This window comes from Elephantulus edwardii, unplaced genomic scaffold, assembly GCF_000299155.1.
Source record: "Elephantulus edwardii isolate Elephantulus edwardi_28Jun2011 unplaced genomic scaffold, EleEdw1.0 scaffold00028, whole genome shotgun sequence".
Lineage (NCBI taxonomy): Eukaryota > Metazoa > Chordata > Mammalia > Macroscelidea > Macroscelididae > Elephantulus > Elephantulus edwardii.
In genome coordinates this window covers 9,682,220-9,697,969 of record NW_006399778.1, presented here as the reverse complement: position 1 = coordinate 9,697,969, position 15,750 = coordinate 9,682,220, and the positions used below count along the sequence as shown (strand labels likewise).

The following is a 15,750-nucleotide window of genomic DNA, read 5'->3' as shown; positions in this document are numbered from 1 at the left end:
TTGGCTGTGGATGCCCTTCAGGACTGCCTTCATGGCCTTTAATGCCTTTGCTTTGGCTTCAGTTTTGGGAGAGGCAGGGGCTTCCTTCTTCGCTTTCGGTGCCATCTTCGTAAAAAGCCACAATCAACACTCTTAATACAAGCAGTCAGAAAATCAAAAGATAAATTGCACTGGGAAAATCTGCTGTCATGGACCTCTCCAGAATGCTGAAGAGCAATGATGTCAGTCTAGATACAAAGGTGAGCCTAATCTAGGCTACGGTCTTCCCAACTACTTGTTATGCTGTACAATGACTAAGTATGATGGAAAAAGAATAGATGCCTTCCAGTTGTGGTGCTGGAGAAGAGTCTTGAACTCTCAGACTGCCAAGAAAACAAATAGGTCTGTCTTGGAGAGGGTGAAACCAAGTCTCTCCTTGAAGGCTAGGATTTTGAAGCTCCGCCTCATTTACTTTGGGCACAGGGCCAGGAGAGATCGGTCCTTGGAGAAGGACATCATGCTCAGAAGGGTGGACAGACAGCGCAGGAGAGAGACCCCAGATGAGATGGATTGATACAATAACTGAGGCAATGGGGGTTGGTGTGTCGGAATTAGTGAGACTGGCTCAGAACAGGGCTGCTGTACTTAGGGTCACTATGGCAGGTGACTCAAGGGCACATAACAACAATAACATACAATGACAGGTTTGGAAGCAGGTGTGGCATCCACTTCCTAAACAACATGCCTCTGGAAACTCTATGAACTTTGATAAATGTCTATAGTTGTAGAGGGGCTTCCGGCCTTTTGTTCATAGGGTCGATATGAGTTGTGCTCGACTCGACAGCAATCAAGAACAACAAAGTGCTTAGAACTGAGCCTGAGCAATAATTGTTGCTGTTGTTATGTTCTGTTTAGTCAGAAACAACTGAGCAATAACTGTTGCTGCTGTTATGTGCTGTCTAGTCAGAACCAACTTAGAAGTGACAGACACTCAAGTTGATTTTCAGAGGCTGTAAATCACATGGAAGGAGACTGCTCATCTTTCTCCCTCAAAGCAGCTGGTGAATTAGAAATGTCTGCCTTTGGGTTGGCAGCGCAACTCCTTACCACAAGAGCTCCTCTCAAAAACCTCACTGCCATAGCGTAGCAACCGACTCATAGCTGGCTTATAAAGGCAAGTGAAGTGTGGCCTTTGGGTGAGAAATACAATCCCTTATGGACTACATCACCAGAACTCCCCTGTTATTGTTACGTGCTGTTGTTGTTATGTGCTGTTGAGTAGCTGGTAAGTCATAGTGACCCTGTGTACAACAGCTCTGAACCCTGCTCTATCTGAGCCAACCTTATTGTCTCTGACACACCTACCCCCATTACCCCAGTCACTAAATCAATTCATCCATCTCATCAAGGGTGTTTCTCTAGCATGATGTCCCTCTCCAAAGACTGGTCCCTAATTGCAACATGCCCAAAGTATGTCAGACAAAGCTTCAGAATTCTTGCCTCCAAGGAGCACCCTGGTTTTACCCTCTCCAGGACAAACCTATTTGTTCTCCTGGCAGTCCATGGTATAGTCAATACTCTTCTCCAGCACCACAGCTCAAAGGCAAATTCTCTATCATCTCTAGTCATTGTCTAGCTTTCTGACACAGAGTAAGTAATTGCGAAGACCATGGTTTGGCTCAGCACACCTTACTCTCCAGAGTGACATTGCTGCTCTTCAGTACTCTGGACAGGTCCCTGACAGCTGACTTTTCCAATGCAATTTGTCTTTTGACTTCCCGGCTGCTGGTACCAGGAATGTTGATTGTGATTCCAATGGACATTTCACATACTATCGTGTACCATCAAGTCAGAACCAACCCACAGCTGGCTCTCCAGAAGGTTCCTAGAGGCAGTTAATCACACAGGAGGTGACTGTCCTTCTTTCTCCTACAAGTGCAGCTAGTGGAATTGAACATGTATCTTTGAGTTGCCAGTACAACTCTTTACCACTATGCCAGCAGAACTCACCACAGTTCCCCAAGTAGGTAGAAAATATATGGTCTCATATAATAACAAGATCTATGTTATTATATGAAAGAAAGTACCGCTACAGCCCTACAGCCAAGTAATTAACTTCACAAGCCTTGGTCCTCTCACCTGTAAAATGAGGATAAGAACAACACCTAACTCAGGGGCTGATGTGAAGATTAAACAGGCTAATAAAGACAAAGCACTTAGAAAAACGTCTGGCACACAGCAGGGGCTACATGGATTTACTATTATTACCTGGTCTTGGTGACACATTCAAGGAATAACTGGTTTTATTTCTTCCTATCTCAGAGAGGCATTCATTGCTTCCACAAATCTATACTGAGGATAAACTGTGTGTCAGGCAATGTTCTATGGCTAGAAGATATAGCAGAGACCGAGACAAGTGAAGAGCTTGGTCCGTATGGAGATCAACTTCTAGCAGGAGAGGGAGGAAAGAAAGCATTGTTGTAGGTGCTGTTGAGCTGGCATCAACTCTTACTGAAATGCCACCTCGTCTGAGCCATCCTCACAATGCTGCTGTAGTCACCAAATCAACCTCATTGGGGGTCACCTACTTCACTAATCCTCCACTTCACCAAGCATGTCTCTCTCCAGGGACTGGCCGTTCCTGAAAACATACCCAAAGTGTGAAAGACAACTAACTACTTAGCACTAAAATCAAAACCACATGCTGGCTGTCAAGGCAGGCCTCCCTGCAAAGCGGAAGTTTGTAGGAGCAACATGAGCCACACAAAGCGAGCTGGAAGAAGAGCCTTCCAAGCAGTAGAACAGCACATACAAAGTCCCAGAGGCAGAGTGGACTCAAAGGGCCTTTCAGAGTCAGCAAAGGCAGGTGAGCCTGATTCCGGCCTGTTCTTCCACTCTACTTTCTGGCTATCAGGCCCATCGGCCTGCACCTGTCCCCCTCCCCTCTACTTCCCCTCCCACCAGCAGACTCAGGACCATTTCCCCACATGGCTCAGTTGAAGGAAGCTCTGGGGGGAACAGGAAGTGATGAGCCCGGAAGGCGGCAGGAGTGGACTCCTACTTTCCCAGGTGATAGCAGAGGTGCTTTTGAAGGCAAGCTGCCTGTTCTGATCCACAGGGGAGGTGCCGGCCTGAGATCCTGGTGCCTGGGTGGGTGGGGCTCTGCAGGCTGAAGTGTGGGGGCCAAGAGTGTGGCCACAGAGGTCCCTTGTGAGGCAGCACAGAGACCCATTGAGAGTCCCCCATCCCGGCCCCTGGGCTCAGTCCTAGGGCTCAGCACGGGAAAGAGGCCGGTCGTCTGCCCAGGAATGTGCCCGCTCCAAGGAGAGGGGGCCGGGCTCCACAAAGCCCCTTTCTATTAGGGCTTGGGAAGGGCATGGACCCCTCCAACAGACCCCACCCCTTCCTTCTTCCAGTCCAGGCTCAGGTCAGGGTGGATACTGGCCCTTCATCCCGTGCTGCAACCTTGTGGCTGGTGGCCAAGAGCTGGGACAGAAGGTGAGGCTGTGCTTACTAAGGAACCAGCCCCGAGAGGTGAGGGCCAAGGTGGCTGCAAGGGAGTGAAGTGGGCTTGGAGATCAAGGGTGCTTTATAGGTATCTGTCTTCTACCAAGCCCTCATTTCGACCCCATCAGGAGAGCTCATTTGGAGGAACTGCCCTGAATCCAGGATGGTAAGGGGTGTACAGCTCACTGCCCCCAACCCAGGGGAAGTCAGTCTGTCCACTCACTCCTGCTGCTTATATTCTGCTCAAAAGAACTCCTCAAAGTATCATACCGTTTTTCATAGCGGTTATGTCATCGTATAGACCCATCAGTCATGGACTGTTGTTTCTTAGGTGACTCAGAGCAACCCAGTGTACAAATGATCTGAACCCTATACTGTTTATCCTCACAACCTCTGACACACTCGAGCCCATTACTGCAGTCACTGTGTCAGTCCGCCTGGTTGAGGGTCTTCCTCTGCTTCGCTGCCCCTCCACCTTCCCAAGCATGATATCCCTCTCCAAGGAATAACCTCTGCCACCAACATTCTTGTGGAGTTTGTCTCAACATGGCTTTTTTAGTGTAGATGACTTACTAGGGGAGTGGAGGGATTGTGTGAGGAATGAGGTGTGTTGGCCGGTCTCAGAAACCTACAAGAGCATTGACTAGTCTCTCACCAATAAATTGAACAGCTCTAGCTGCAGAGAAGAGGCATTCCTCCCCCACTAGAAGGAATTCTTCCCACACCAGGAGAGACCTCCCCCAATCTGGTGATATGTAGGACACACTTAGTAATGACAGCAGCAGTGATGGCTGAGCTGGAGGCAACATGGGACTTGGGGTGAGAGAGTCAACACTGGCCTGATAATCACTGAACAACTTTGTTGGATAACAAAGCACAACTTTGTTGGACAATTACAAAGGAAGCCAATATTGGCAAGACTGAGAACTTAGAAGAACTTAAAGGCCATGAAGTGCCTGCATGCATATTTTGGTAACTGTCTTGACTATATTTTGTTATTATTCTGAATTATAACCTTTTAACTACCCACCCCCAAAAAAAGACATCTTCACACACAGATGTCTGAACTCCCAGCCCTGACTCCCTCTAGGTCTCTTGAGCGCCCTTAGTGTCATCCTGTTCTGAGGCAGACACAACACATCTCCAGACTCCCCCTTGTCCCCAAGGGAGGCTGCACCCATTCTAGGAAACACCCCCAAGAGGAGGCTAGGGGTCCAGAGCACTGGGTCTAGATCCCTTAGCCCAGATGAGGCCTGGGTATGTCCCTGGAGTGAAGGAGGGCCAGCTGGGGAGGGCAGTAGCTGGACTCAGGAGGGAGGTGCTCTGAGGTCAAGGGAGAGGAGAAAAGGGAGGAAGGAAAGAAAAGCTGGGAGTAAGTGTAGGAGGGAGGCAGAGGGAGGCCCCGGATGGCCCGACATGGGCCTCCGTCACTTACTAAGAGCCTCTCTTGAGGCTCTGGGACAACTGTGCCAGCCACGAGAGTGTCCCAGAATCCACAGAGGAAGTAGCAGAGAGGAAGACAGGAGAGGAAGAGACATGGAGAGAATTAGAGAGGTGTGGAGGATCAGAGAGAGGGATGGAGAGAATGGGAGAGACATGGAGAGGGAGGGAGGCAGAGGGAGAAGCAGAAACAGAGGAAGCGGGAGGGAAGGACAGGGTGGAAGGGAGACACAGGGAGATGGAGACAAAGAATAGGAGAAAAAAATGAGAGAGAAGAGGGGAGACAAAGACAGGGGGGGTCAGTTAGTTGGTCAGAGAGATATCAACAGAGAAGCAAAGAGCAGAAAGCGACAGATACCAAAAAGAGAACAGAGAAACCTGGAGGAGTGTTCAGGGGGGAGCTGGGAGGAGGAGCTGGAGACAGGTGTCAGAGCAGAACAGACATAAGTGGGAAAGAGAGAGGTCAGCAGATGGGGGTGGCACCTAGGTGAGAAGATGTGGACAAGAGTCTCAAGGCAGGGAGGAGGGGCAGGCAGCATCAGGGGCTGTCAGGGAGGGGGCAGGCGCACAGGTGGGGCTTAGGATGGCCCCCAGATCTGGATTATTTCCTGACCCACGTGGCACAGGCAAGCACAGGCGCTCGCTGTTGTTGACAGTTGCTGTCGAGTCAGCTATGATTAAGAGCGACCCTATGAGCAGTAGATTGAACCCTGCCCTACCCTGTGCCATCCTCACCATCTCAGCGACACTCAAACTCATTCTTGTAATCACAAATAAATTCTCCTCATTGGGGGTTGCCCTTTATTTTGTTGACTCTCTAATTTTCCAAGCAATAGAATCTGGTCATTCCTGAGCTTGCAGGTACCCTCCAGAGGTCCATACCCACAATGAGGAGAATTAATTTGTGATTGCAACAATGTCCCCCCTAGTAGGTCAGAGATTACCCCATGCATCTCACCTCTCAGGGTAGGCCCTAGGAGCCTCTGATGCCCTCCACCCGGGTGACTGGGCCTCTGTTGCTGGAAAGGCCTTCCTGGGGCTTTCTAACAAGAGTGGAGAGCCTGAAGGGGCACCCTGAACAACTTACCCAGCTGGAAGTCCCCGCTGCCCACGTCCCCACTGCCGAGATCATCTGCCAGTAAAAGAGAGGAAACTCATTCAGCATCAATAATATTTGCTGAGTACCTGCATGCCGAGTGGGGAAGGGTAATCCTCCCTCACTCCCCCACATCCCAGAAGGCTGGCCAGTTGGCATGGGAGCCTCCATCAGAGACAGACCAAAGACCCAAACTCCAGAGATGCAACTGAATGGATGGCAGAAGTTTGAGGGTTCAGGCCAGACCTCACAGTGAGGATAAGGAGGCAGAGTAAACCCACACCAAACCAGCTGCCATCAAGTCGATTCCAACCCATTGTCACCCTATGGGATCAAGTAGTGAACTGCTGCAAAGTATCCAAGGCTTTCCGGACTCCCCCACCCCCATGCCCCCAGACCTGGGCATTTTCTGAGCCCTCTCCTGAGCACGTGGCCCAGCGAGGCACAAAAGGAGCTAGTGGGCTTTAACTGCTGACCTTTCTCAGGCAGCAGTTGAACACATAATGCCTATACCACCAAGATTCTTTACAGAAGCAGAGAGGGACCAAAAACCTCCTTCATTGCTTTTGAGTCTATTGTGATTGATGCGACCCACGCTGTTACAGAGGAGAACTGCTCTGTAGGGCTTTCTTGGCTGTAATCTTTGCAGAACCAGAGAGCCAGACCTTTCTTCCACAGTGCCACTGGGTGGCTTTAAACTGCCAACCTTTAAGTTACCAGTCTGTGGCACACAGGGCCCTTCAGGCAGAGTAAATGGGGAGGGTCGTCATCCTGTGCTGCTCACTGCAAACAGGCTCCCCAGGCCAGTCTCTTGAGCCCCATGCTATTGAAAGACACTGCAGCAGCTGAGACTGGCCTGGGGTCCCATAGGTTAAAAAAGGGAGAATGCTGGGGTCACTGGGACTGGGGCTAAGGACATGCACAGCTCTCATTCAGCCCATTCCAAGCCTCAGTGTGTCCCTCCAAACACCAGTCTGTACTCCAGAGAATAACACAACCCGCCCCCCGCCCCCTAGCAATCTCACCTCCTGAGGCGCTGTCGGCCAGCAAGTCTTCATCATCAGAAAGGTCTGAATAGTTCCAGCCAGCCCGGCCCACAGTGGCCGTCTCCGCATCCTCGGGCACAGACAAGTCGTCGTAGGCCCTCAGTCCCTGGGTCACCTGTGAAAGATGGGCAGCAGACTGAGTCACAATCGCCAGCTACGGACAAGCCCTCAGACCCGCGCTCCCAGCAAGGACAACCCAGAGTCACATGGCAAAGCTCCGCAGTGCCTAAGTCAGCCTGAGTTTGGCTACACGAGCCAGACCAGGGCTGAGCTACAGGATTTTTTACTCAGTTTCTCCAAATCTCGCTGGAGAGCTCAGAGCCCAATCCTGCAAATTCATTGAGTCTGAATGAATCCTCAAATACTCGTGTAATTAAAATTCTTCTTATGTGAGGGCTCTCCTTCCTCTAGAGATGACAAAGTTATATGAGTCATAAGTGAGAAGACACAGGCAGGTAAAAGGGTGACACGGGCCAGCAAAGATGGGGGAACACAGTGAATGCGGGATGCCTGGGGTCACTGTGGACACAGGAGGAATCAAGGGTGAGTTTGTGAAAGTTGACGCCTCCCCCAGCAGCTCTAACCTGACCATCTGGGCCACCTCTTTTCACAGCCTGACCTCCACACCTCTAGGTCACAGAGGACACATTCCAGCTGGGCAGAGAATTGGCTCTGGCACTTGCGGCCTCACTAACAGGCTCACCCCTATCAGTGGATGGAGCCCCACGACTGGGCTGAGTCAGGGCAGGACAGAGGAGGCGTCATCATCATGTGACCTCGGGGTAATGTTGAAGGCCAGCACTGGCCACCTGAGGCGCTGGCAGCGGCCCAGCAGGCTGGAGGAGGCCCCAGCTGGAGGTCCAGCTTCTATCACACTCGCCTTTCTGGGTGTGGAAACAACCCTCATATCTTAGCCAAGTGTACAATGTTTCTAAAGATTTTTTACCAGGTAATTCAGGAATAAAACTAACCTGGAAGACCCCAAGAGAATCGCAGAGCCCACAGGTACATACAAATTCACTGTAGTCTCATTACGTGCACTTGACCCAGTGACCCATCTTGAGGGCCTTGGGCCCTGCTCTGGCCAGAAGGAAACGTCCTGAACATGAAAACCAAACCTGCCTCTCACTGGCTGGACAAGGTGAGGGAAGCAGGAGAGAGGTTCAGGGAGAAGGAAAAATATAAAGTGAGACAGTCTCCCCCAATTCCCTACAGTCCATGTCCCTGGCACTTTTATGCTTTTTTGCATGCTGTTCCTTCTGCTGGAATGCCCTTCCTCTCTCTGCTTATTTGACTCACTCCTATTCATCCTCCAACGCTCAGACAGCATATCACCTCCTCTAACTTGTTGCTGATGCACAGAGACCCTACATATGACAGAACAAACGTGGCCCCATTCCTGGAGATGCTCGACTTTTCCAAACATGATGAACGGACCCCTCACCACCTCGCTTCAAAAGAGCACTCCTCTAATTTCTCAGGAATAAGAAGGGGCACATCAGTGAGAAACATGGTGATGTGGCTCAATCTCAAACACTCGTGCTGAGTGAAAGAAGCTGGGCACAAAGACCACATGCTATTTGACGTCATTTATCTGAAAGCAATGTAATCTACAGTGACCAAAAAGATCAGCACAGCAGTCGCCTGGAGCCAGAGGTGAGGTGGGGCTCACAGGAAAAGGGCACAGTGAACCTTTTCGGGAGACAGAAATGTTACGGATCTTTACTAGAGTAGGGTTTCCTGGGTGGAGAGATCTCAAAATGTATACTCATTCTTAAAATGGGTGTACTTCACTGCATGCAATTTATACTTCTCAATAAAGGTAAGTAATAAAATCTCCTCTAGGAAACTCTGTCCCGAGCCCTTGCTTTTCAGTCACCTTCACCCCTAGGCCAGGTTCTGGGCGCACTTTGTAATTATCTGGGATCACTACTGGAATGGAAGCACTCTGAAGGCAGGGACTGTGAAGAATTCAACTCTACATTCTCAGTACCTCATGTCCAATAAATACTTGAATGAATGAGCCAAAAATGCTGTTGCCTATTAATACTAGCTGCTTCTAAAGATGACTAGCTTTGGAAGCACCATTCACCCCCATACTCTCGTGTCTGCATCTCCCTTCCTGGGCTGTGAGCTCCTTAATGTGAGGGCACCTTTGTGTGTGTAGTGCTACCAACAAGCCTACTGGTTAGGCTGCACTGCCCTCATCAGAGTCTCTGCTCTCACTTAATGTCCCTCCCCCAGCAATTCATGAGCAAATACTTCCTGCTGGTCTTTCTCTTCTCTCCCCTCTGAACAAGTGTCCACTCCTGTCTTGGTCAGCCAGTGGGCTTCTGGCAGGCGGCTGGGGGTGGGTGGGTGTGGAGTTTGCATCAAGAAATATGCTTTGAAACCTCCAGGAGTTAGTCAGAAATAGAGCTTCCTGAGACCCTTTGTTCACAACCACAGGTTAAGCTGTCCCTACTTTTGGTTTACTTAGTTCCAAAGTCAACAAACACTCTTGGTAACAGCAGCCAGGAAATCAAGAGACGAATTGCATTGGGAAAGTCAGCTGTGAGGGACCTCTTAAGAGTACTGAAGAGCAATGATGTCAGGCTGGAGACTAAGGTGTGCCTAATCCAGGCTATAGTCTTCGCAATTACATGTATGCACTGGAGAATTGGAACAGTGAATAGGGATGATAGAAAGAAAACTGAGGCCTTTGAGCTGTGGTGCTGGAGAAGAGTGTTGAATATACCATGGACTGATAGGAGAACAAACAGGTTTGTCCTGGAGAGGGTGAAGCCAGAATATTCCCTGGAGTCAAGGATTCTGGAGCTTCGTCTGACATACTTTGGGCATGTTGCAAGGAGGGACTGGTTCTTGGAGAGGGACATCATGTTTGGTAGAGTGGAGGGACAGCGCAGGAGAGGAAGACCCTCAATGAGATGGATCGATTCTGTGAGTGGAGTGGTGGGAGTGAGCGAGTTTGAGACGGTGAGGTTGGCACAGGATAGAACGGCGTTTAGGGCTCTTATACATAGAGTCGCTATGAGTCACAAGCATAACAACAACAACAACAACTTTTGGTGATGCTGTTGTTGCCAGGTGCTGTTGAGTTGAATATGACTCATAGAGACCCCATGAACAATAGACCTGAGCCTATCCCACCCTGTGCCATCCTCATCATTTCTGACGTATTTGTTGTCCCCATTCCTGTAGTCACTGTGTTAACCCATCAGGTTGAGGGTCTTCTTTTCCTTCACTGACCCTCCACTCTTCCAAGGATGATGTCCAAGGAAGAGCTGGCCTCTCCTAGCAACATGCCCAGAGTATGTGAGATGAGGCTTTGTCATCTTTGCCTCCAAGGAGCGCTCTGGCTGCACTTTCTCCAAGATGCATGCATAGGAAGTGACTGATAAGATCATGGCCTGAATTATGGACATCCTAGTCTTCAAATTTATATCATTGCCCTTTGGTAATTTGGAGAGGTCCCTGACAGCAGACTTGCCCAATGCAATATGTCTTCAGATCTCCTGACTACTGGTACCAAGGGTGCTGATTAAGGATGCAAATAAGATGAAACTGTTGACAACTTCAATCTTTTCTCCATCTATCATGATGTTGCTTATTGGCCCAGTGGTGAGGCTTTTTGTCTTCTGGTGAGAAGGTCATAAAGAAACCCCTCACTGCCATCACGTTGGAAGTGACCCTCCACTGGGTTTCTGAGGCTGTAAATCACACAGGAGGAGTCTGCCCATCTTTCTCCCTTGAACTGGTAGACTGGAACTGCCAGAGAGGCACAGTCTTGGGGTTAGCAGTGCAACTCCCTGTGGGCTATGTCCCCAGAGGCAGCTCTCCCTGAGCCTGGGTGTGTCCTGGTTAAGAATCACAACAGGGGCTCTATTTCACTCCCTGGGCTGAGAGAGACGACAACCTGCTCACTAAGTGTGGGGTAGGTGCTTGGCAGACCTTGATCGAGCCAGGGGAAGTATGAAGCCAGGAGGGTTGGTGCAGGGATACTGACCCTCGCAGAGGAAGTGGTCTCGGCAGGGACAGGCTTGGATCCTCTCCGTCTGGGAAAGACTGTCACTGTCACCTTTCTCCCTCAATCTTCCATAGAAGCAAGGCCGTGGATGGCATCTCTGGGGCACAGAGATTCTTAGCATCCTTAGCAGACCTTGGTGCAATGACCAAGGTCCCAAACTTCTTCCAGAAAAAAGGAGCCAAGTTTGAGGAGGAAGGCAATGGACTTGGGACTGGACAGGAAATAGCTAAGTGAAATTCAACATGAAAAAACATCAGGAAAAGAAACATCTGTAGTGAGAAAGGGAAGAGAATCCAAGCATGTCCGGGGTCTGGCCAGAAGCCTCCTTCGCTAGCCCAGGAAGCCTGGGAACGAGACGTCAAATGCCACCCTGCCTCTGCTTTCCGTGCAGTCCCATCCCCAGAGTCCCAGGCTCCAGGGTCAGGGGAGGACCTGTAGCAGGGAACAGATAGGCAAGAGCAGAGACTTCATTCGTTAAAAGCTGAAGATCAAAAGATTCCAGCAGCTGTATTTCACATCAGGGAGGGGAGATGAAACCAGATGGGAAAGAGGTTTCTGGAAAGAAACGAAAAGACGTCTGAGACTTGACCAATGAAGGGGGCTTGGATCCAGACCTGGAAAGTCCAGAATCTACTCAGACAATACAGAGAAATGATGACAGTTATAGAACAGGGGTCAAGTCTATTGTCCATAGGGTTGCTATAAGTTGTGCTCAATTCGATGGCAATCAACAACAATAAGGTTTACTGAGTACCAGGCACTGGTTTAAGCACTTTTACAGACATTCAACCAAGTGGCACTATTAATAGCCCTGTTATAAAGATAATGGAGGTCTGGTGGCCTAGAGGTAAGGAGCTGTGCTGTAATCCCAAAAGCATGTGGTTCAAATACACCAGCTAATCTACAAGAGAAGAATAGGCAGTCTCCTCCCATAAGATTTACTGCTTCTGAAAATCTGCTGGAAGGTCAACTATGGGTCGGTTCTGACTCAGCTGCACATAGCAATATTATAAAGATAGGGAAATGAAGCAGAGAATCAGGTGTCTTGCTTGAAGATATTAACTTGTAGTAGAGCTGGGATTTGAACCTGGTATTCTGGCCCCAACAATGACGAATTTGCTGCTTTTGTACTCAAGGCTATGGAATGAGCCAGAACTGTGGTCACTGCGAGTCAATCCCACAGAGCCTCTCAGCTAACTGTACTTCACAGTTTACAAAGCATTTCCTCAGCTTCATTGTCATGACCCTGACAATGACCTTCTGAGGCAGTCAGCTCTCTGAGTAGCAAGAGTGAATAACACTTTCTACAGAAGATCAGAGTCCCTGAAGAAGTGATTTGTCCAAGATCACAGGCAAGCATCTGGCAGAGCTAGGAACGAATGGGATCCTCTAACTTCCCATACAGAGCTGTTCAGGCACCAGAGAAAGGGGAGAGTTGGGCTGGGCCTCCGGGTTAGCCACAGGACTAAAAGTCCTCACCCCTGCCCTGAGCAGCTCCCAGGACAGCCCCAGGATGTCTGAGCTGGCAGAGACCTAGACCTGTCCATATGCAGGGTGTGCCTGAGGTTCTGAGGAAGACCATCAGCAGCTCCAAGGTCAAGGCAGAAATAGAACCCAGGCTTCCTGCCTTCTTGCCTGTCTCAGTCTGTGAGGGAGCCCAGCTTCCTCCCAGAGGAACCCAGTGCTCCAGGCAGGCACAGGAGCCGGATGGCGGGTCTGCACAGGAGGGGTCCAGAGAGCCGACCTGAGCCAGAGAGGAAGGAGCCAAGCAGAGAGGGGGATTTTCCAGACCCCACAGCTTCCTGGTAGAGGGGGAGGAGGTGCTGTGACTCATCCAGGCCAAAGACTGTTCCAGCATGGCCCTCAGTGGGTAGGTTCTCCCTGAACTCAGGCAGCAGCCAAATGGGTGAAGCACTTGACAGGCAAGGACTTCTGGGGCACCTATTCCCTGAAGGCCTCCCACTGAGCATAATGATCCAGGTTCAAGTGCTGCAGAGGCCTCTGGGGACAAGAGATGGAGGTTGGGCTGGCTGGTGTGAGTGGGGGTACAAAAGAAACCAAGGCCAGTTGAGAAGGACCTGGTGTGGAGAGACCACAGTTGTTGTTATGTGCCATTGAGGCACCAGCAACTCATAGCGACCCCTATGTCCTACAGCTCTGAAGCCTGCCCTGTCCTAAGCCAGTCTCATTGACTTCAATACACATACCCCATCTCTCCAGTTACTGTATCTCATCCAGGGTCTTCCTCTCCTGCACTGTCCCTCCATAATTCCAACTTCCAAGCATGGTGTCCTTCTCCAAGGACTGATCCTTCCTAGTCACATGTCCAATTTATGTGAGATGGAGCTTCAAAATCCTAGCCTCTAAGGAGAAACTTGGCTTCACCCTCTCCAATACAAACCTATTTGTTTGCGTGGTAATCCATGGTATGTTTAAGACTCTTCTCCAGTACCACCACTCAAAGGCATGGATTCTTCTGTCATGCTTAGTCACTGTCCAGCTCTCTGATGCATAGCAAGTAATTGTGAAGATCATGGCCTGGATCAGACCCAACCTTAGTCTCTAGACTGACATTGTTGCTTCTTAGTACTCTGGAGAGGTCCCTGATAGCAGATTTCCCCAGTGCAATTCGTCTTTTGATTTCCTGACTGCTGGTGACAAGAGTGTTGATTGTGGAGCCTAATAAGCTATAATTGTTAACAACCTCAATCTCTTCTCCATCTATCACGGTGCTGCCAATTGGCCCAGTGGTGAGAATCTTTGTCTTCTTGATGTTGAGCTTCAATCCATATTGAAAACTATAGTCTTTAACTTCTGCAGCAAGTACTTCAGGTCTTCCTCAGTTTCTGCAAGCAGGGTTGTGTAATCTGCATCTCCAATTCTCTTACCAAATTCCTCTTCATAAAGTCCAGTCTCCAGAATGATCTGTTCTGCATATAAATTTCTTAAGCTGAAGGAACTAAAGAACAAATTCCATTTGCAATTTGCAATACATAAGAATGCTACGGGCAGAATACTGAATGATCCATAGGAATGATTCCAAGCATTAAAAGAAGATGGAAAGAGTATACAGAGTCACTATAACAAAAAGAATTGACTGACACATAAAACTTTCAAGAAACAACATATGATCAAGAGACAACAGTGATGAAAGAGGAAGTTCAGGCTGCTTTGAAGGACTTGGAAAAAGTCCCAAGTATTGATGGAATACCAGTTGCTATATTTCAACAAACTGATACTCAGCAGGTTGTGCCAAGAAATCTGGAGGACAAATACCTGGTCAACTGACTGGAAGAGATCCATATTTATTCCCATTCAAAAAATAAGAAAAGGTGAGCTGAAAAGAGTGTGGAAATTACCAACAATATCACTAATATTACATGCAAGCAAAATCCTGTTGCAAATTATCAAAAAACACCTGGAACAGTGCATTGACAGAGAACTACCAGAATTATAAGCTGGGTCTAGAAGAGGTCATGGCACTAGAGACATTATCGCCAATATTAGATGGATTTTGGTAGAAAGCAGAGAGTACCAGAGGAATATGTATCTGTGTTTCATTGACTGTGTGGATCACAACAGACTGTGGCTAACCTTGTAGAGAATGAAAATCCCAGAACACTTGATTGTGGTTATGCAAAATCTATGCTTGGACCAAGAAAGAAACCTCAGATCAGAACAATGAAACTCTGCATGGTTCACAATCAGGGGCGGAATGAGTGAGAGATGCATCGTGTATCCATACCTTTTCAATCTACATGCAGAGATCAATCACAGGGGGATGTGCAAACACAGATACGTTGTTCTTGTTAGGTGCACTGAGTAGATTCTGACACAGGTACAGGGTACTAAAGGTAAGGTTTGAGGTTTGTTGGTTATTGTGGAAAATACCTAAACAAAAGCAAATCAAAACCACTATGTTGTTGTTGTTTGCCTTCAAGTTAGAATCAATCCATTGCTAACCCTCCATCAGGATTTCAGAGGCAGTAAATCACACAGGAGGAGACTGCCTGTCTTTCTCTCCTGGAGCAGCAGGCAGATTCAATCTACATGCTTTAAACCCACTTTGGCTGAGTTAATTCCACTTCAGACTGACCCTCCATCAGGTTTCCAAGGCTGTAAATCTTAACAGGAGGAAGCACTCTCTTCTCTCTCCCAAGAAGAGGCTGGTGGGTTTGAAGATCTGACCTTTTTTAAAAAAACGACAACCTTTTTTTCTTTTTAGTGACACTTTCTTTTCTTTTCTTTTTATTTTATTTTTATCATTTGTGTGTGTACCGTCAAATCAGATCTGACTGGCACAGGAGGAGATTGTTTCTCCTTCTCCAGCAAAGCATCTGGTGGATTTGAACCACACACCTCTGGGATTGCAGTGTAGTTTCTTGCCACTAGGCCACCAGAGCTCGCCTATTTTTATTTTTGTGGTTGTGGTTGTTGTGTGCCGTCAAGTCAGATCCTACTGGCACAGGAGGAGACTGCTCATTCTTTTCCAGCAGAGCATCTGGTGGATTCAAACTGTGTGTCTTCTGGATTGCAGCGCTGCTTTTTGCCACTAGGCCACCAGAGCTTCAGATCTGACCTTTTGGTTAACAGTCCAACATTTAACCTAAGACACCACCAAGATGCCTTAGTAAATTTTTAAAACCAAGTTGGGG

At 48.7% G+C, this 15,750-nt stretch overlaps 1 protein-coding gene across 1 annotated transcript in view; it reads right to left on the bottom strand.

Moving 5' to 3' along the window:
- Positions 1-15,750, bottom strand: part of HSPG2 (heparan sulfate proteoglycan 2) — a 106,495-nt gene that overhangs the window by 67,276 nt on the left and 23,469 nt on the right. The window contains exons 2-3 of the mRNA XM_006883669.1: positions 7,048-7,183; positions 6,014-6,058 (exon numbers count right to left, since the gene is read on the bottom strand). Of these exons, the coding sequence (XP_006883731.1) occupies positions 6,014-6,058; positions 7,048-7,183 (181 nt within the window). The remainder of the gene's footprint in view (positions 1-6,013; positions 6,059-7,047; positions 7,184-15,750) is intronic.